The sequence below is a fragment of the Peromyscus leucopus genome, chromosome 23 (genome assembly GCF_004664715.2).
Source record: "Peromyscus leucopus breed LL Stock chromosome 23, UCI_PerLeu_2.1, whole genome shotgun sequence".
NCBI classification, from domain to species: Eukaryota; Metazoa; Chordata; class Mammalia; order Rodentia; family Cricetidae; genus Peromyscus; species Peromyscus leucopus.
In genome coordinates, this window is record NC_051082.1 from 40,070,197 (window position 1) to 40,091,418 (window position 21,222).

At 52.8% G+C, this 21,222-nt stretch overlaps 1 protein-coding gene across 2 annotated transcripts; it reads right to left on the bottom strand.

The window, feature by feature from the left end:
- Nucleotides 1–757: 757 nt before the first annotated feature.
- Nucleotides 758–20,579, bottom strand: Chst12 (carbohydrate sulfotransferase 12). Of its 2 annotated transcripts, none has more exons than XM_037198440.1 (2): nucleotides 20,501–20,579; nucleotides 758–2,445 (listed from the first exon to the last, which is right to left on the bottom strand). In XM_037198440.1, the coding sequence occupies exon 2, from the start codon at nucleotides 2,365–2,367 to the stop codon at nucleotides 1,108–1,110; it is 1,260 nt and encodes a 419-aa protein (XP_037054335.1). In that variant the 5' UTR covers nucleotides 2,368–2,445; nucleotides 20,501–20,579; the 3' UTR covers nucleotides 758–1,107. The 2 variants fall into 2 exon arrangements, with proteins under 2 accessions (XP_037054335.1, XP_028743232.1); XM_028887399.2 differs by having other exon boundaries at nucleotides 20,472–20,567.
- Between the last annotated feature and the right edge of the window lie 643 nt (nucleotides 20,580–21,222).

Sequence of the window (21,222 nt, forward strand, 5' to 3'; positions counted from 1 at the left end):
GAGCACTTGGGTTAAAGGATCAGATAGGATGGAACGTCAGCTTTGCTCTGAGGTTCTGACCTGACAACAGTTTACCTCCGATTCCATTTCAGCAGGGAGCCCTGAAGATTTACTGTAGTTTACCCTTCTCAAGTGCATCACTTCACAAAAGTCTTTGGGACTGGAGAGATGGCTCAGCGGTTAAGAGCACTGGCTGCTCTTCCAGAGGACCTAGCACCCTCATGGTGGCTCTCAATTGTCTGAAACTCAGTTCCAGGGGAATCCGACGCCCTCTTCTGGCCTCTGTGGGTACTGCATGCACGTGGTGCACAGACATACATGCAGGCACAACACCCGTACACAAAAAATAATTTTTAAAAAAATCCCTGTGATGTCTGGGAATGGTTTGGGTATGACCCTCCAGGGATCTACATGTTGGACGCTTGTCATCAGGGACCAGGGAGTTCGAAGCTGAGGGAGCCCATGGCCTCAGAAGAGGCAGAAGGACCACGGCCACACTGTTTCCTGTCTGGTGAGATCCCTCCAGCTGCCGCCACCTCCCCGAGGGCCTCACAGGCCCTGACAGATTACTGAACCTCAGTGGTTTTGTTACAGTAACAACAAACTAAAACAGCTGGTTTCAAATTCAGGCTCCTCTCTAGTGCAGACACTCTGAGATCCTCCCTGTCCAGGGAGGTGTGAGACCGGGATATCCCATCAACCCCTGGGCCCCTTCCTGTGTACGCTTGTTGCCTGACTCAAAGAACCACAAAAGTGCAAGGTGCGGGCGCCACGCTTTACTCCAGCTCTCTCCCACTTTCGTATTAAATATATCTGAAATATATTAATCTTAGAAAACAGTATTAACAGTGTTCCATGAATACAGGCTGTGGAGTAAACAAATCCGGATCGCAAAAGGGTGGGGTGTGTAAAACTCTGGAGTGCGAGGTGCTAGGGTCTTGGTTGTTCCGTGGTCTCCTGATGGGCAAGGTGTCTGTCACACCAGAAGGGAAAGGAAGCCAGGAGAGAACCCAGGAGGCACAGGGCCCCATCCTCAACGGACCGCCTGACTGGGGCAGGCGCTCGGTTTAACGGGACGGCGTGAGTGTTAGTTTGGTGCTGGCGAGCTCAGTCTCTGAGCAGGTTTTCCGGTTTGGGATAGCCGAAGAGGACGAAGTCAGCTTCGTAGAGTTTGTAGAGCTGCTGTCTCCAGGCTAAGGGGATGTTGGCAAACCAGTCCTCCTCCCAGCTGCTGGCCGTCCTGTTCCGGTAACTGGGGGGGAAGTGGAGCTGGGAGTCCACTTTGAGGGACCTCAGGAGCTGGGCAGCATCCTCATCCAGGGTCTCCAGCTTCCCCACGAAGTCATAGTCTATCTGGCACGGGTGGCAGAGGCGGTACACCTGCCGCCAGTGCTCGTTGAAGGGTGCCAGCTTCTCGGTGTGTGGGTCCAGCAGGTACTGGATGAAGTTGGCGAAGGAGACCTTGAGGCCGGCGCTGAAGGCCTCGCTCACGGAGGCGGGCAGGCTGGTGTGGTTGGCATACAGCCGGAGCATGGGCACGGCAAACTTGCGGTAGAACTCCTCGTTCTCCAGCTCGAACTTGCTGCGGAAGGCCGAGATGAGGCGCACGAAGGGGTCGCGCACAAACAGGAACTTGGTGTACTTCTTCAGCTTGACCTTCATGAGGTGACGCGAGAACTTCCCGTAGCGGCGCCAGAACTTGTTGAAGGTCAGGTGCGTGCTGGAGTTGTGCACGTGCTCCCGGGGGATGTCCAGGGGGTCTCGGTAGGGGCTGCCCCGGTCCAGCAGGCTCTCGCTCAACACGATCATCACTCGCTTCCAGTTGGTACAGGCCACCTTGGGCACGTAGCAGTAGATGACCCCGTGGCGATCGTCCACGATCAGGTGGTTGAGTTCGTAGTTGGGGATGTCATCGAAAGAGCGGTCCTTGGTGGGGAATGCCAGGCTGGCGTTGGCACAGAAGTCTCTCAGCAGGCTCCTCCTCTCGGCCTGCTGCCGGTCCCGGTCTGGGTTCTGCTGGGCATCATGGGTGGACCAGTCGTAGCCTCTCACGCTCTCCTCCATGTGGCTCAGGACCGGCTTGCTGGGGCTGAGCACCGGGGGCTGCTCTGTTTTTCTTCTGGAAAGGTCAGTTTGCTTCGCATCAGAACTAAGCAGTGTATCCAGAAACTCATCCACATCAGAAGTAAAGACGTTCTCACCGCCCAGCCCCGGAGTGGGAAGGGGCTCCAGGATGTGTGGCCTGGATAGGGATGTGTGCAGATAGAAGTGGGCGGTGCCCACGTTGTCCCAATATACAATGATCAAAAGAATCATGAGGGCTGACCCCAGCACCAGCCACAGCCGGAAGAGCCGAGGCTTGGTCATGCTGCCCTGGGCAGGGCCCACACCTGGCCCCTCACTTCAGTCTTGTGTACCGCTGGGACATGGTGCCGGGAGATGAACCTGGAGAGGCCAGAACACACCAGGTTAGAGGGTCAGAACAGCATGGATTTTTCTCTTACCTGGAGGGCTTTGGGTAGCGGGTATCTGCTGACATCTGCTGACATCGGGACCCTCTCCCCTCCCCACTTCCCACCAAACAGCCCTGCCTACATGTCCAGCCTCTAGCCTCCAAGTGATGATTCTGGTTGGGGCTTCGGTTATTCCAGCTTGGAGTGTCACCAAAGCAAGTAGAGACTCTTTGTCCCTGAACTGAAAGAGGTCAAAGGGCATGTCCCAGTGGCTAGAGAGCTTATTGTGCTACAGTGAGGACCTGAGTTAGATCCTCAGAATCCACTTCAGCCAGGTGTGGCTGGCACACTGGTGCAAGCTTTTAATCCCAGCACTAGGGAGGCAGAAGCAGGTGGATCTGTGTGAGTTGGAGGCCAGCCTGGTCTACACAGTGAGTTCCAGGACAGCTAGGACTATGTAGAGAGACCCTGTTTCAAAAAACAAAACCAAAACAAACATACAAAAAAAGCAAAAATAAAAAACCCAGGTGTGGAGGTGTGTGCGTGTAATCTCATCACTAGGGATGCAGAGACAGGATTCCTGGGGTGTAGTGGCCAGCCTGCCGAGCCTAGTGGGCAAGCCTCAAGTCCCAGAGGGAGACCCTGCTTCAAAAGAGAAGGTGCATGGTTCCAAGGGACACCCAAGGTTGACCTCTGACCTGCACACACCTCCCACACACGTGTGCACCCACACACATACTCACATATACCCATTTATAAACACCAAGATGGATGGTTCCTGGGATGACATCTGAGGCTGACCTATGACCTCTAGAATATTTTCTCTTTGATACACATACATACACAAAAAATAAATTTTAAAATAAAAAAAAGGAGAGAAAACGGTTTCCTAGAAACTAACCATGTGAGAAGGTGCCCAGGAGGAAGTCGAGGGAACTGACAGGAACATCCGTCACTAGGAGGGTGCGACTGAAGTTCATCCAGTGCCCAAGCCACCCTTCCTCCCAAACCTCTCCCACTGTGCTTTCTCAGACTAACATGGGCAGCTGAGCCACACCCTGCTGCAGCATGCAGCGGGACATCAGCAAAGTGACTGGCCTCTGGCACAGTCTGGACCCAATGTGGACAATCAGAGTGCCCAGACCTCATGGACCTAAAGCCCAGGTCAGGAGCAAGTGATCTGGTCCCCAGGTTCCAAAGCTGGTCCCCAAGGAAGGACAGCTGCCTGGCCTATCACGGAGGCCAGAGTCATGCTCAAAGTAGCCTAGCAACAAGAAAATCAGCCCAGTAACACCCATTCTACTTAAGCTAAGCACCAATGGCAAAGCGTATCAGGACGAGAGACCCTTCACCGAAACAAAGAGGTGCAACATTCCCTCGCCCACTCAGGTGCCAGGTGGTAGTTAGTCATGGGGCCAGAGTAGGGAGCTGATCTCCAACCGTCACCATAGGTGCAAGAGACAGTGTGACTGTCAGCATGGCGGTGTGGGAGCCTGGGTCTTGACCCTACCTGGTGTCAACAGCTAGGAGGAGATGGTTAGATGAGATGGTGTGAGGTGGGATAGCCTAACTGACCCCCTGCCCCTTTCACAGCAAGACCCAGAGCGGGGCCGAGTCCACTGACTCCCATCCCCACAGCATGGAGTGGGTGGACAGAGGAGATGGAGACAGGGCTGGCTGGCACTCTCCTTCTCCTGTTTCTCTCCACTGGGACAGAAAATATTAGTCATACACACATTAATCAAAAGCAAGCCGAAGTGGTTATATTAATGTCAGATGAAGAAAACTTCAGAAGAACTTACTCAGGATGAGGGGAGTCATTGCATCATCACAGACAATTCAACCCACAAGGAAGACATAACAACCACAAATACATATTCACCACAGAGTATAGCTCAAAATACATAAAGCCAAAATTCAAACTGGAGATGAAGCTCAGTTAGCAAGTGAGTCCTGGATTCTATCCCCAGCACTGCATAAAAACGGGTGGTGGTACATGCCTGCCACCTCAGTAATCAGAAGGTAGAGACCAGAGGATCAGGAATGCAGGGTCATCCTGGGCTACAAAGTGAGTTTGAGGATAGCCTAGGCTATATATATTTAATAACTTTTTGAGACAAGACCTTACAGTTACATATATACATATATGTTTATTTAACAGTATATATAGCTAAGGTATACTTGGGGGGGAAATCTGCAATTATATTTGGAGACTTTAACATTTTACTCTTTTCTTTACATTTGATTTTGTTTGGTTACATGTGTTTGTGTGTCTGTCTATGTGGGTATCTACATATGAGTGCAGGTGCCCTCAGAGGTCAGGAGAGGGTATCAGAGGTCCTGGAGCTGGAGTTCCAGGGGGTTGTGATCCACGTGATGTGGGTGCTGGGAACCAAACTTGGGTCCTCTGCCAGAAGAGTCCCCCCTCTTAACCGCTGAGCCACCTCTCCAGCCCTGACACTCCAGTCTCGATAACCAAGAAACCACAGGACAGGATGTAACTGACACACCAACGCTTCCTGATACAACTGAATTCACTTTTTCACCTCCAAGCAACAAAGCATTCAACACAGCAGGCCAGATGTAGACATGGTTAATGAAACTGAAACCATTGGGAATTATTTGGTTATAATACTATAAAAACCAAGATATCAATATCAGAAAGTTAATAGGAAAATCTCCAAACACCTAGGAGCCAAATGGACCACTTCTAAATTGATCCGTAGGCCACCACAAAGGGAATTTTTGTTGTGGTTGTTGTTTGAGACACTGTTTCAAAGGGCATTTTAGTTGAGACACTGTTTCAAAGGGAATTTTGGTTGTGTGAGACACTGTTTCACTATATAGGCTCTCAGTCAGCAATCCTCCTTCCTCAGCTTCCCTAGAGCAGGCGTGCGCCAGCACTCTTGGCCACAAAATAATTTAAAGTGTCTACATGGTTACATGCATGGGAGTGGGCATGCACATGTCACAGTCACAGGCGGAGGCCAGAAGACAGCTTCTCCGGAGTTGGTGCTCCCCTTCCATCTTGTTTTGAGACAGGATCTCTCATCTTAGCCAGCATGCTTACTACACAAGCTTCCGGCCATTTCTTCCCTCCCTGCCTCCCGTCTCACCTTAGGAGTGCGATATTAGACACACATCTGGCTTTTTGTGTGGATTCTAGGCGGTCAAACTCGGGTCATCACACCTATGCAGCAAGCGCTTTACCCACAGAGTCACCTCAGCCCCTTAAAAGACTGAAACAGACGCAGGACCGAATGAAAACCGAGAACACAATGCATAAAGCCCCACTGACTCCAGGTAAGCAGGGCCCGGGGGATTGGAAAGTGAGAGACCACAGGTCCATGATCTAAACTCGGCCAGGTGTCGGGGCGGATGCTTGCAATCCCTGCAGAGGCAAGAGGATCTCCGCCAGTTCAAGTCCAGGCTGATGCACATAATGAGACCCGTCTCAAACAAACTAAAATAAGTAAATAAATAGTAAATAAAAACTCCCACCTCTCATAACTGGAAAGAGTAAGATAAACCAAAACCCCAAAGGAAGAAATAACAAGGACTAGGGTAGAAATAAGTAAAATGGAAAACAGGTAAAATAAAGAAATTAGTAAGGCAAAAACCTAATTTTTAGGCAAGGATGGTTGTGCCCCATGTAGTCCTCGCTGGGGGAGACTGAGGTTAAAGGACTATGAAGTCAGGTGAGACTGGACTCCATAGTCACACCCTGTCCATAAATAATTCTAGAAAAAGGTCTGCTATAGCGCCACAGCAGAAGGAATTGGACTGTTGAAGCCCCGGCTCACTCTCCCACTAGGATGTCTCAGATCACAGGGCTGACAGACCTGTTTATGAAAAATGTGTGATGGTGGGCTGGAGAGATGGCCCAGTGGTTAAGAGCATTTGCTGATCTTGCAGAGGACCAGGGATTGGTTCCCAGCATCTGCATGGCAGCTCACAAGTGCCTGGAACACCAGTTCTAGAGGATCTGGCACCCTCTTCTGGCTTCCATGGGCACCAGGCACACACATTCTAGGCAGGGGCTCTACCTCTGATCCACACCCCAGCCCCTCACTGGGGATTCTAGGCAGGGGCTCTACCACTGAGCCACACCCCAGCCCCTCACTGGGATTCTAGGCAGGGGCTCTACCACTGAGCCACACCCCAGCCCCTCACTGGGGATTCTAGGCAGGGGCTCTACCACTGAGCCACACCCCAGCCCCTCACTGGGGATTCTAGGCAGGGGCTCTACCACTGAGCTATACTCCCCATCTAAAGATCCGCTCTAGACAGTTAAACCCCACTGTTTCCTCACCCAGTTTTGGACTTGTCCTGGAGAAGCAATACTGAGTCCAGCTGCAGCAGACTTGGGCCAGCTGCGGCCCCTCTCATGACATTTTACAACAAGGTGACAAGCCTGTGGACTCCGTCCACTAAGACACATCCTCTCTTCAGTCTCCGAGGCCAGGGTTCATTTTTAACATCAAGGCAGTCCTCTCTTGTCATGTCTGACCTCAGACAAACCACATAAACAGCAGTTACCGAAGTGAGTCAGCTGCACACAGGAGAGGGCTCTGTGACAGCGGCCTTTGAAGGGGCCACTCTGCCACTTTAAAGTCACAACTCCCAGGACTGTGAGGAACGAGAGCAATGGGGGAAAAAACCTGCCAGGTCAGCACCACGAGCAAGCAGCTTTATTTTATTTTTAAGTAAGTTCGGGATCTAGGAATGTCTAGTCTTGTTTCCAGACAGCTGGGGGGACAGCTATACTGCCTTCTGTGAGGGTTGGGGAGTCAGCTGGGAATGATGGAACAAAGAACCACAGCCATGGTCCCTGCCTGCCTGCCTCCAAAACAGTCAGGACCACATATGATCTCAGAGAGTAATTTTCCATTTAAAAAATAAGGGTGTTATTTTCAAATCCAAAATCTCCAACCCTTTCAAAACAGCAGTCAACAAAAGGCCCCGTGTCCTCAGCAGCAGCAGCAGCAGCCTGGAGCAGCCTGGAGCAGCCCAGCAAACAGACCTGCCATCAGGTAGACTTGCAACAGCCATGGGACCTGGGCTCTCCCTTCAGCAGGACGCGTCAGAAGCTGGGGGAGACTTTCACGAGTCTGGGTCCCTTGTGCTCCTAAGTGTTCGGATAATGGGCAGGTTCAACACCAAAGTCAACAGCCAGGCAAGGTGCAGTCTTCTGGAACGGGGCTATCCGACACTTCTCTCACCATCACATGCCTAACAAAGCCACAGGCAAGCCAGGCAGCCAGAAGGCAGGTGCCATGCTGGGGCCCAAGTGTCCCAAACCACCCATCACACCAACATGGGCAGGAAGCTGGGGACAGAAGGGTGGCCAGCAGCAGACGTGCAGTGGCCTCAGGCCCGTCATGTCCAGTCACCATTAGCTGGGAGTGAGTGAGCAAGGCGGAGCCACACCTCTGTAAGGGCAGCGTCGTTTTTTTCAGAACTCATGACCATTAGTCAAGAATGTCAAATGACATGGGAGCGTTTCTCTGTGTGCCGACAAGACTAGACCACTGGAAGCCCAGATTGTAGTCAAAGGTTATTCTGGGGCTGGGGAGATGGCTTGCTGGGGAAAGTGTGTCAACCCAAACCCCAACTCTCCTCCCGTAGGGGATAAGATAGTTTATTTGGGGGCCAAATGAGTGATCACAGCCTTGGCACAGATTAGGTTACCTCAGATTCCATGTTCCAGTGTGGGAATAGTTTAAAGTTGTTAAGAGTAAGTAACAGAACAAAGGAAGTTATAAATCAAGGTGCTTTTCATATTCTTTTTTGTTTTGTATTTTTTAAGACAGGGTTTCTCTGGAGCCCTGGCTGTTCTGGAACTTGCTTTGTACACCAGGCTGCCCTTGATTCATCCTCCTGCCTCTGCCTCCTGAGTGCTGGGATTAAAAGTGTGCACCAAGGCACTTTTCAAATACGCTGGAAGAAACGTCAGGCAGGCAGAGCAAATCCAAGAGATCTCTGCTCTAGGCCTCAGGTGCTGGGTAGGGGAGCTAGGTGTCTTTGTGCATTCCTGAGGACTCACCTAATAGTCAGGAGGATGTCAGGCCAGACAGCCGGAGACGGTTCAAGATAAACTGTAATCAGGCTCTGGAGCCACAACATCCCAACCTCCCTACAATCACTAACACACACTCACACACTCACACACACACACAGAGACACAAGACACATGGTTATTCTGAGTGTGCGTGTGAAGGCGAATAAGATGAATGAACATCTGAATGGAGAATGAGCCACTGAGCCACACCCCCAGGCCCTCACTGGGGGACTCAAGGCAGGTGATCTACCACTGAGTCACACCCCAGTCCCTCACTGGGGGATTCTAGGCTGGGGCTCTACCACTGAGCCACACCCTAGCCCCTCACTGGGGAGCTCAAGGCAGATGCTCTACCACTGAGCCCCTCCCTGGGGATTCTAGGCTGAGGCTCTACCAACCACTGAGCTCTTCCCCACCTTTTTCCTTTCCATTTTGATACAAAGTCTCATAAATTGCCAGGACTGGCTTTGGACTCACTATGTAGCCAGGCAGTGTGGAATTTGCCGTCTTCTTGCTTCAACCTCTCAATTACCTGAGATTACTGGCATGAGTCACCAGGCTGGGCTTATACTAGCCAATTTTTATACACTCAATCTCTTTGTGCGCACACTCCAGGCACTGCTCTTTCTCTGCAGAACAAACCTACTTCCTTTGTCGCCTAGACTGGGGTTATTTCTTTGTCTCATCATACAGGTCGCCTAGACTGGGGTTATTTCTTTGTCTCATCATACAGTCAGAATCCCCTGCCACTGGCTGGGAGGGAGGGAAGCAGAGGCCAGCTACTCTCTGACACAGGTATGTCAGGGGACAGCCCTATTCCAGAACCCGGGGGCTCCAGGTCCTCCGCAGGGAAGGCATTCCTCCCCAGTTGAGTCACTCTGGACTGAGCTTCTTGAACAGGCTTATTGAGGAATGACTGACAGGGAATGAAACTCCCTCTTCTTGTCTAATGTGCAGTTTAATATGCCACTGACTGAATTTTGGCATATGTATACTACAATTAATATTTCCAGCCCAGTGTGGTGCTACACACCCGTCATCCAGCACTCCGGAGGTGGGGGTGGGAGGAAGGAGTCCAAGGACAGCGTGCATTACAGGAGACCCTGTCTTTAAAAGTAAATAGGACGCACCAGGCGGTGGTGGTGCATGCCTTTCATCCCAGCACTCGGGAGGGCAGAGGCAGGTGCATCTCTGAGTTCCAGACCCACGTGGCCTACAGAGCAAGTTCTAGGACAGCCAGGGCTACAGAGAGAAACCCTGTCTTGAAAAACAAAACACAAACAAACAAATAAATAAATCAGTAAAAATAAAATAAACCAGACGCTGCCCACACTCATGCTCTACACTCAGCCATGACAATCTCCACTGTTTTCTAGAAGGTGAATGGAGGGGCGGGCGGTGGTGGCGCACGCTTAATCCAGCATCGGAGCAGAGGCGATCTTGTGATTCAGCAGCTGCTACAAGTGAGTCAGAAAGGCAAAGTAACAGAGAAACTTCGAAAAACCAAAAAAAAAAAAAAAAAAAAAAAAAAAAAAAAATGGAGTCATACATGAGAGAGGCTTTGCTCAGCATAATGCTTCTGAGGTTCACCCAGGCCATCACTTAGGCCAGGAGAATGTTCCTTTTGTTGTTGCTGGTAGTATTCCACAGCACTGGGCCAGTGAAAGGGCTCAGCAGGTAAAGGTGCTTGCCGCCAAGCCTGACAACCTGAGTTTGACCCTGATACCCACATGGTGGAAGGAGGGAACCGACTCCCACATGTTGTCCTCTGATTAAAACGTGTGCACATGCACAAATAAATGTAGTAATTTTTTTTATATAAAAAAAACCCACTGGGGATATAGGCCAATTATAAAGTGCCTGTCTTCCAGTGAGGGGCTGGGGCATGGCTCAGTGGTAGAGCACCTGCCTAGAATCCCCCAGTGAGGGGCTGGGGTGTGGCTCAGTGGTAGAGCCCCTGCCTAGAATCCCCCAGTGAGGGGCTGGGGATGTGGCTCAGTGGTAGAGCCCTGCCTAGAATCCCCCAGTGAGGGGCTGGGGTGTGGCTCAGTGGTAGAGCACCTGCCTAGAATCCCCCAGTGAGATTGCTCAACACTAAAGACATTTGTTGTACAAGCCTGGTGGCCTGAGTGTGATCCCCAGGGCACACATAAAGGTGAAAGAAAAGAACTGACCCCACAAAGCTGTCCTCTGACCCCCACACATGTCATGGCATACACATCCACACACGATAAGAATAAACTGAAATTTTAAATAAAAAAATGAAATAGGGGCTGGAGAGATGTCTTAGTGATTAAGAGCACTAGTTGCTCTTACAGAGGACCTAGGTTCAAATCCCACACGGTCTCGGTAACCCCAGTCCTAGGAGATCTAATGTCCTCTTCTGACTCTGGATGGCACTGCACACATGTGGTACACACATACATGCAGACAAAACATTCGTACACATAAAATAAAAATAGAGGAAAAAAATGAAAATAATTGAATATAAATAAGGGCTGCAGTGAATAGCTTTACCACGCGGAGCCATGCCCCAGCGAGCCATGCAAATGGGTGACAAATTGGTGAGACACCCCGTGAAATAGCACGCAAGCTATTCCTTTCCTCTTGGCCTTTGAAAGAGACTTATTTATTCAGTGTACATGGGTCCCCTGGAACTGGAGTTACAGATGGTTGGGAGCCACCATGTGGGTGCTGGGAACAGAACCTGAGTCCTCTGCAAGAGCAGCCAGTGCTCTTAACTGCTGAGCCGCCTCTCCGGCCCCCTGGGAAGTTTTTATTAGAGGTGTTGGCATTGACTCTCTGTAGGCAGCACGCCGTTCCTTTCTGCTGTTAACATCGTGGCTGCACTGAAAGCCCCGCCAGCCCTTCCATGCGATGAGCCACCCGGAAGCAGCAGGACTTGGAGCCACTGATTCATCCAAATCCTTCATTTGGGGAAACGGCTCAGCGGGTCTAGTACCTGCCACACAAACAAGAGGACCTGAGCAGAACCCACACAGAGCCAGACACAGTAGTGCGGGTCTCATCCCAGCACTTCTGTGGGGTAAACAAGAGGTGAAACAGAGGTCACCAGAAGGTCAAAGGCCACTTGCCTCGGGGAATGCAATGATGAGGAGACCCTGTTTAAAACAGGTGGAAGGCTGGGGCTGGAGAGAGCTCAGTGGATGCTCTTGCTAGAGGACCCAGGTTCAGTTCCCGGAATCCACAAGGCAGCTCACAACCATCTGTAATTAATCAGGGAGTCCTGCAGTAGGAGTTTCTCTGGCCCTGCCGGCCCCGAGGTCCCATAGCCACTTATAAAATAATCACTCAGAGACTTATATTAATTAATTATCAACTGGATGGCCTATGGCAGGCTTCTTGTTAGCAAGCTTTTTCATCTTAAATTAACCCATTTCTATTAACCTATGTATCGCCTCGTGTCCTGTGGCTTTACCTGTGTTCCATTACCTGTTGCTCCTTGGATGGTGGTTCGGGGTCTCCCCCCAATTTTTCTTTCTCCTCTCATTATCTCTCATGGATTTTCATCAGGTTTTCACAGGCAAGACATCCATTCACATAAAAAAACATTTTTTTCCTAATGTCTTTAAGGTTAGAGGAAAGGAGAGACATCCAAAGTTGTCTTCTAATCCTCACACGAGTGCTATGGTATGTACACCCATACTCACATGAATTCATATGAAACACACACACACACACACACACATTTATTTTCAGTTAACCCTATACACTAAGACAGCATGTGCAAATAAAATTCTGCAACGAAGAGTCATATTGATATCAACTTTGCCAAATGAAAATCGGAGCTAACTGGGCCTGGTGGTGATGCCTGTACTCCCAGCACTCAGAGGGCTGAGGCAGGAGCATCAGGAGTTCAAAGACAGGCTGGGCTGCGGAGTGAGACTGCCTCAAAAGAGAGGGAGGACTGCGGCAAAGCCTTCATGCGCAAAGTGCCCGTGCAAGCACGTGGACCCCAATTTGAACCTTAGTGTCTCTGTAGAAAGCTAGGTGTGGTGGCGCTGTGATCCCAGCCCTGCAGAGCGGACCCAGAGGACCTGGAGCTCTCTGGCAGCCGGCCTGAGTCCACACCCCCCCAGGCCAGTGAGGAAGAAATGACCTGGAGCAAAAACAAGGTGGACAGCTCCTGAGGCCTGACACCTGAGGTTTTCATTTGGATGTTACACACACACACACACACACACACACTCACACACACACACACACACACACTTGCGCACGTGTGCACACGCATGCATGCACACATGCAAATTTGGTCTTTGACCTCTAATGACTTCTGTAGAGCTGGGCCTCAGGCGCGGAGGCTATCAGACCACGTTCTCTCTCTCTCTCCCGTTGGTCTCTGAGTCCTCAGACTGCAGCTTTCAAGTACACAGGACATCAGTACAGCCTGGCAGGCCAACAGCTCCAAAGCAGATTGGGAGTTCTCCAAAGATAAGGATCAGAGCTAACAGATCTTCACCATTCCACATAACACTCAAGTTTGCATTGCCTGATCTGAATGATAACGCCTTTACAAGAGCTAAGTCAACTCAAACCCACGCCAACGGTACTTCCAGCGCCATCAGACGTGTCACCAGGACCAGGCCTGACACCAGCTGTCAACCAGCTACGCAGGAGGCTGAGGCAACAGAATTTCAAGTACAAAGTCTGCCTGGGAAACAGTGAGTTCAAGAACAGCCTGGGCAACTTAGCAAGACCTTGTCTCAAAATATGAAGTGAAAAGGGGGCTGGGAGGCAGGGTGTGCTGGTGCATGCCTGTGATCAGCAGAGGCAGAAGGATCCTTCTGAGTTCAAAGGCAGCCTGGTCTACATAGGAAGTTCCAGGACAGCCAAGGTTACATAGTAAGACCATGTCTTCAAAAAAAGAGGACAAGAGATGTAGCTTAGTAGAGCACCTGTCTAGAATGCCCCAGTGAGGGGCTGGGGTGTGGCTCAGTGGTAGAGCACCTGCCTAGACTCCCCCAGTGAGGGGCTGGGGTGTGGCTCAGTGGTAGAGCACCTGCCTAGAATCCCCCAGTGAGGGGCTGGGGTGTGGCTCAGTGGTAGAGTCCCTGCCTAGAATCCCCCAGTGAGGGGCTGGGGTATGGCTCAGTGGTAGACAACTGTCTAGACTCCCCCAGTGAGGGGCTGGTGTTGCTCAGTGGTAGACCTGCTAGAATCCCCCAGTGAGGGGCTGGGTGTGGCTCAGTGGTAGAGCCCCTGCCTAGACTCCCCAGTGAGGGGCTGGGGTGTGGCTCAGTGGTAGAGCCCCTGCCTAGACTCCCCCAGTGAGGGGCTGGGGTGTGGCTCAGTGGTAGAGCCTGCTAGACTCCCCCAGTGAGGGGCTGGGGTGTGGCTCAGTGGTAGACAACTGTCTAGACTCCCCCAGTGAGGGGGTGCCATCATGGCTCAATGGTAGAGCATGTGTGAGAGCCAAGGTTCCGTCCCCAGAACAGAAAACATCAGACCAGGCTTGACTTTACTTGCAAAGTCTATCCATAACCCCTTCCTGTCTAGACCCTCTACCCACCCAAGCCCCTCACAGCTCTCACTTGCCTGCTGCAGTACCCCGTCCCTCTCCCTGCCCCACCCCACCTTCCTGCCACACTGCCACGGTGAAAGCCCATTAGGACACATCTCTGTCCCCAGTCCCCCAGTCCTCCGATCCTGGTGTCCCTGGGTTCCCACTTCTAGCCCTCTCCACAGAGGTGACCAGGCCTGTTCACCTTCCTTCTTGGTCACTCCTGGTATAGCCACAGAGGGTCCTTGTCATTCATCAGTGGCCTGGTGGGACAGGCTCCTACTGCCCCCATGTCCCTCTGCTGGGCCCATCATGCTCTGGGGCACTTCAAAGCTCACTTTATTCCAAGGCTTTCCTGGCCATGCCTCAGAAAGTAGGGCCCAGGCCCCACGACACCGCAGCTGTGGGGCCCCCAACTCTGCCACCACCCACCACGGAGCCACTGGCCATGTCCCGTCTCTTTCCCACAGCATCCGTCACATCTCAGATCTGTCACCACTTCCACCCAGCAGCTCTGGGAGGGAGGACCCGTCTTCTTTGTCAAGCACATCCTCATGCTCAGGACAGGGCACTGGGGCTCCTGTGAGGTAAGCATCAGGAAGACTGACATTCTCTGCCACCCTAATTCTGAAAGTGGGCGGCAAGTGAGGAAGAGTCAACAGCATTCTCCCCGCTTGTAAATACGTTAAAAAATTCCTTTACATGAGCCGAGATGGCTCCGTGGGTAAGAGTGCTTGCTGCGCAAGAGTGAGGACATGGACTTGAATCCTTGCACCCGTGGAAAAGGCTGGGCGTGACCCACATGCACCTGCAACCCCCGCACTGTGGGTGGGTGGCAGACAGCAGGGTCCCGAGGCCTTGCCGGCTAGCCAACTGGAAACAGCAAGCTCCGGGGTCAGCGAGAGCTGGCTCGGCAGCTAAGAGGCTGCTCTTTCAGAGGACTCCGGTTCGATTCTCAGCATTCACATCAAACAGGTCACAACTGCCTGGAGCTCCAGGCCCAGGAGATCCAACCCCCTCCTCTGGCTTCCGTGAGCGCTTGGACACAAGTGGGCACCCACGAGTAAAAAATACATCTTAACAGAAGCGAAAAGGGACAGAGCTGGCTAAGGGCGCGTGGAGTCTTTGACCAACGACCGAGTGACCAGAGCTGAGGCAGGACACAGAGAACAATGAGAACGAGGGGAAATGCCCACAGGAAAGCCCCACCTGCGAGTAGGGGAAGTCTCCTGCTCCACGCCAGCCGTGCCTGGCTGAAACTGCTGCAGTCTGTAGTGATGGAGCCCAGCAAGTTCCTTAGCAACCAGTATCCCTTCCCTCTTTCCCTTTCTTCACAGCCGCTTCTCTCGCTCTCCTCCCTCGCTGAGATGAGGTCTCACGACACGGCCTAGGCCGGCCTCGAACTCAGACACCCACCCACCTCTGCCTCCCGCGTGCTGGCCTGTATGCCCAGCTTTGATTGCCGGTCCTTGGCTTTAGGTCTGACTTTCCCAATCACGGCAGGTGACACCCCAGTGTGTCCCCTCCCCTCCAGCCCCTCCCAGGCACGTGTGACTCCAATTAGAGCAGCAGCCCGTGTTTACACACACTGCCACAGCTATGGGGAGACTGTTCACAGCTGGGACTGTCGGGACACCGTAATTATTTTTGTTTCCCCTCCCGCACAACAGTTTATTTTCCCGGGAACTAATAACAGCCTTGTGTTTTCGTGCGCTTTGTTTCCTGTGTTCTTAGGACTAATCCAGCCTCAGAGCTGCCAACTGTGTCAGTACCAGGCAGCTGTTCCGGGGCAGAGTCTGAGGAGTCCATCTCCAAACCCGTCCTCTCCCATCGCCCCGTGAGCCGCTGGGGTCCCGTGCCTGTGGCACCCTGCTGGTCCCTGCCCCCCCCCCAGCCCCCATCTCCAGGGAACACACTGTCGCTCCAACTGTCTTTCTGTCTAGGCTCAATACCTTATACAGGACACAAGCTGGCCAGTCACTCTCACGTTCAGGAGAGACAAGTTTGGACAGTATGTTACCTGTCTAGACTATGCTCTCTTGCCTGAGGATGGAGATGAAGAAGGACACGGTCTTCCCTCAGGAGTTTTCTACTTCCTGACTTAGTTTTGTTATTCACGTCTATGTGCACACGCATGGGGAGGCTGGGGTCGATGCTTGGGTGTTTTCCTCAATCACTCTCCACTTCATTTTTTCGAGACAGGATTTCTCACTGAACCTGGAATCCATGGACTCTCCCAGACTGGCTGGCCAGTGAGGCCCAGGGACCCTCCTGTCCCCACCCCCCCTCTCTGCCAGCACTGAGCCTCTGGCTATACATGCCACACCAGGCTTTCACGTGAGTACACATGATCCAAGCTCACATCCCATGCTTGCACGTCAGCACTTACACACTGAGATAGCCACTAAATCTTTGATTAGGTTTTTGTTTTGAGACAGATTCTCATGTAGCTCAGGCTAACCCCTTGATATGCAGGAGATGACTCTGAACTTCTGATTCTGCTATGTTCATATTCTCTCCCCTTCTCCCTTTACCTCCAATCAGCCTCCCAAGTGCTGGGATTGTGAGCAAGTGTGAGCATGTGTGAGCATGTGTGAGCATGTGCGAGCCACCAGGTCCACTCTAATTCAGGCTTTTTGAGACAGGGTCTCATGTGTAACACAGGCTGGTCCCTCACCTCCTGCCTCAGCCTCCCAAGCCCTAGGAAGACAGCATGTGCCACCCGGCTTCCGCCTCATCCTGTAAAGTGTTATTATTATTATTATTATTATTATTATTATTATTTTCAAGACAGGGTTTCTCTGTGTAGCCCTGGCTGTCCTGGACTCACTCTGTAGACCAGGCTGGCCTCGAACTCACAGAGATCTACCTGCCTCTGCCTCCCGAGTGCTGGGATCAAAGGTGTGCACCACCACCTCCCAGCCCATTTATGAGTTTCTTTAGAAACCAACTGAGAGTTTGAACTGGGGACTGGCCACTTTGCTCTGGCTACTCCGTCCATCCATCCATCCTCCGGCTAAAGGGAGAGGCTGGCAGTACAGGTGGGCTGGTCCAGCCTGGGAGCTAACTGCTCTCATCCGCTGCTCCCGCTGGTGCTCTGAGGGCAGCCCTTCCCCCACTGGCCACTGGGTCTGCTGTTTCCCATTTGGAAAGTTTCAGAGTTTCTAAATAGTTTTAGAAACCTCACTGGCTAACAGCAGGAAGTATTATGTGAGAGGGCAGGCTATTTCCAGTCCCATCTGTGGGCCAGCGACAACCATCCGCAGGGGTTGCACACACTAAAGGGGTGTGAAACTCCCCGCTAGCTCCTCCAGCTCTGGCCCCTCCTCTGCTCCTCCTCCCCCTCCTCTACTCCGTTCTCCTCCATCTCCACTCCATCTCCTCCTGCCTCCACCTCTCCAATGCAGGGATCACAGGCTTTCCTGCTACTTGAAAGACAAACAAACTTTTTTTTTGGAGGGGAAGGGGGAGTGTTTCAAGGCAGGGTTTCTTTGTATAGCCTTGGATGTCCTGGAACTAGCTCTGTGGATCAGACTAGACTCGATCTCAGAGATCTACCTGCCTCTGCCTCCCTAGTACTGGGATTAATGGTGTTCGCCACCACCGCCTGGCTGAGATACAAACTCTTCGAAACTAGACAGTGAAGATGTAAGCTGTTTTAGAATGATAGATAGTCCAGGGCTGGGGTGTGGCTCGGTTGGTAGAGTGCTCACCTAGCATGCACAGAGCCCTGGGTTCTACCTCTAGCTCTGCAGAAACCAGGCGTAGTGGCGCACGCCTTTAATCCCAGCACTCGGGAGGCAGAGCCAGGTGGATCTCTGTGTGCTTGAGGACAGCCTGGTCTACAAAGCAAGTTCTAGGATAGCCTGAGCTGCAGAGAGAAACCCTGTCCTGAAAAACAACAAACAAACAAACAAAAAATGGTACACGTACACAGACAGAGACACAGTATTCTGAGTAGCCAGGCTGTTTTCACCCATGGCACCTTCTGACCTGGCCTTCCTAGAACAGAATCATCGCCGCACGCAGCCCTGGTAATGACCACACACCACTAAGTGCCCAGCCACTCCAAGCATGTACTTCTCTTCTGCCTGCAGCTCCTTCCTCAGGGTCTCCCTGAGATTCCAAGCCTGAGCACACGCACCTCGTGCGGAGGTCCGAAATGCCGCACCTTCTTAGGATCTAAAGATCACACACTGGCTCATGCCCCCTCCAGCCCCCAGCATGGAGGCGTGGCTGCCCACTCCAGAACTTGCAACACTTCTGCCTTCTGCCCAGTTCCTACACATCCTACGGAGAGCCTCACTGCCCAGAGAAGCCCTTGGAGACGTCAGGCTCCTCACCCTCTCCCTAGTCACTGTAGCCACTACACCCACGACCCATGGTGACACCCACTACATCTCCCTAGACCCCAAATTCACCTGCCCTTCCCTCTAGGATCATGGGTCTGCCTCTAACAGACCTGGTCCTAGCTCATGCCGAACCTCAACTGCAGGGTCCAACAACAGAACCTGGGCTCCAGCACGACACCCAGGCCCTTCTCAGACAGAAGCAGGTCCTCTCGGGGCCAGGAGGATGGCTGAGTTCATACAGGGCTTGCCATGCAAACACAAGGACCTCCGTTCAGATCCCCAGAACCCACGGAGTAAAAATGCCTGGCATGGTGCTGCGTGCCTACAACCCCAGCACTGCGGAGGCAGAGACAGGAGGGGAGCCCTGGGGCCCACTGGCCAGTCGGCCTTGCCAAATTGGTGAATCCCAGAGCAGTCTGTGTCAGAGGAGATGGATGGCACTCCTGAGCATGACATCGTAAGTTGTCCTCTGGCTTTCAATGTACCTGTACACACACACACACACACACACACACACACACACACACACACAAACATGCACAAAACACCCCTTCCCAGGAAACTAGTCTTCCTCGCCCAAGTCCCCCCACATGAGCACAGCAGCTCTCCTGTATTAGCTGCTGCTTCTCTTCACATTTAGGGTTTCTTTGGTTTGATTACTTTCTTAGAGACAGGGTTTCACCTAGCCCAGGCTGGCCTTCAGCTGCAGACCCCCCTGCCTCCACTTCTTGAGCCCCAGGGTTACTGGTATGAGCCACCTTTCCTGCCGTTCCCGGTGCATATTACAAATGTCTTTCGTACAGTGGCACTTGAACCGGATCCCTGAATCGGGCGGACCGAGCCAGGCGCGCCTGAGCTACCCAGGGCCGGTTTCCAGCCAGCCAATTGGTGGTTTGCCCATGTAACAGGAAACTGAGGATGCAGGCCCACATACACAAAATGACAGTAAATAGTTACTGCCCGTCTGCAAACTAGCCTCAAATCCTAGCAACTCATCTGTGAGGAAATTAAAACATGAAGATTCCAGGCAGGCGCTTCTGTGTTTTTTCAGACAGTCTCATTCTGTAGCCCAGGCTGGTCTGGACCTCACTATGCAGGCCAGGTTGCCCTCAAAACTCACAGCGATCCCCTTGCCTCTGCTCAAAAGTGCTGGCACCACACTCTGCCTGAGGCAACTCTAGAGCTGCACTACCATACCCTGCACGCAGTAGTTTCCCAATAATCTTTTCCCTCTCCTGCACAAGCAGACGCGGGGCCCTAACTCATGGTACCGAGCCTGAGCCGCACTGTAGATCCCCAGCACCCCTCCACCCCAAGGTTCACATTCTCATTCAACCCGGGGCTCCCGTCGCAGTGTGGGATTATAAAATAAACAATTTAAGAAGGGTGCAAACATTACAGCTCTCTGTGCAACAGCCGGATGTGCGGAGCCCAGGGACTGCCAGCGATGTCTTCAGATGGCTTCGTGGCCAGAAGCCCAAAGAGAAGATAGGTCCTACTGTTAGCCACTAATGTTCAGCTTCCTGTGGCCCACCAGGCACGAGGCTGCTGCTGGGGATAACCGCAGCGATGCTCAGCCCCATTTGTGAGCTGGGGTCTGCACTGCTGTCTGTGGCCAGCTAAGTTCAGGGGCAGGAGGATGCTCAACTGACTGGGATAAGATGTGAGGCCAGTGCTTGCTCTGCAAAAACTGGCTTCACAGACAGCCTCTTCCTACAAGGTCTTGCCGGGACACTGCAGCACGCCAGTCTCTAAACAATTGCTTTCTCGCCTGGCCACCCAAATAGCCAGAGACAAAACTGGTAAGGTGTCCCCCACCGGCTCGGAGAGCCCGGCGCTTCTACTGCAAAGGAGATCGGCCAAGCGACCACACCCTCTTCCACGCATTCTGCAGGGCTTCACAAGAAGATGGCTCAGAGAAGGTGCGCGCTGGGCCAAGGTCACAAAGCCAGCTGGCCAAAGCCAGGATTCGAACCCGGGACCACGTGGGAGCTGCCAAAGCCGGGCAGAATGGGGTACGGATCTGCGTCGCCCACCCGTGGACCCTCGCCCCACCCCAGACCCAGGAGTCCCTCGCACACCTCACTCCACTCGAGCCTGGGCTCCTCACCTAGCGCCGCTATTGCCGCCGCCGCCGCCGCCGCTTCTGCAGGCGAAGTCGCCTCCTCCCCGCTAGCCGCCCCTCCCGCTAGCCGCCCCTCCCGCGGCGCGGCCCCGCCCCAGCCGCCCCCTCCTCCATCTTCTCGCGAGAACTAACTAGCGTGACTACGCCCGTCCTTGATGCGCCTGCGCACTCCTCCCCGCCGCCGCCCCCTCCAGCCAGTGCCATGTGGCGCCTTATTTACGGCCAGAGATTGGTCCCACCCACCACCCATTGGGAGTCCCGCCCCTTCCACAGTAACCAATCCGGGCTGGGGGCGTGGCTGGTCTCATGGGGCGGGGCCTGTCTCGCAGTTCGAACTTGCAGCGTGGGCAAAACTGGCGGACAATCCTGTCAGAGAGTTTATGGGGCTTAAGAGAGAGCGTGCGGGTAAAGCTCTTAGTGAGAGCCAGGCATGGTGGTTCAGGCCTGTCTCCCCAGCTACTTGCGGGGGGTGAGGTGGTAGGAAGCTCCAGGCTAGCCTTGCTTAATGGGATTCTTTCTCAAAAACCAAGCAAGGTATGGAGAGAGGGCTCAATGGGTAGCTTGCCTCACCAGGGTGAGAACCCGGGTTCGGTCGGATCCCTTCAACCCACGCTCATGAGCCAGGCTCCGCGGTGCCTGCCTGTAATGCGATGGCAGACACAGAGCGGTCCCTGGAGTTTGCTGGCTGCTTGACCCACTCTGTATGG

Coding starts and splice junctions, on each gene's coding strand:
- Chst12 (XM_037198440.1), bottom strand. CDS start 2,367: ATGACCAAGCCTCGGCTCTTCCGGCTGTGGCTGGTGCTGGGGTCAGCC.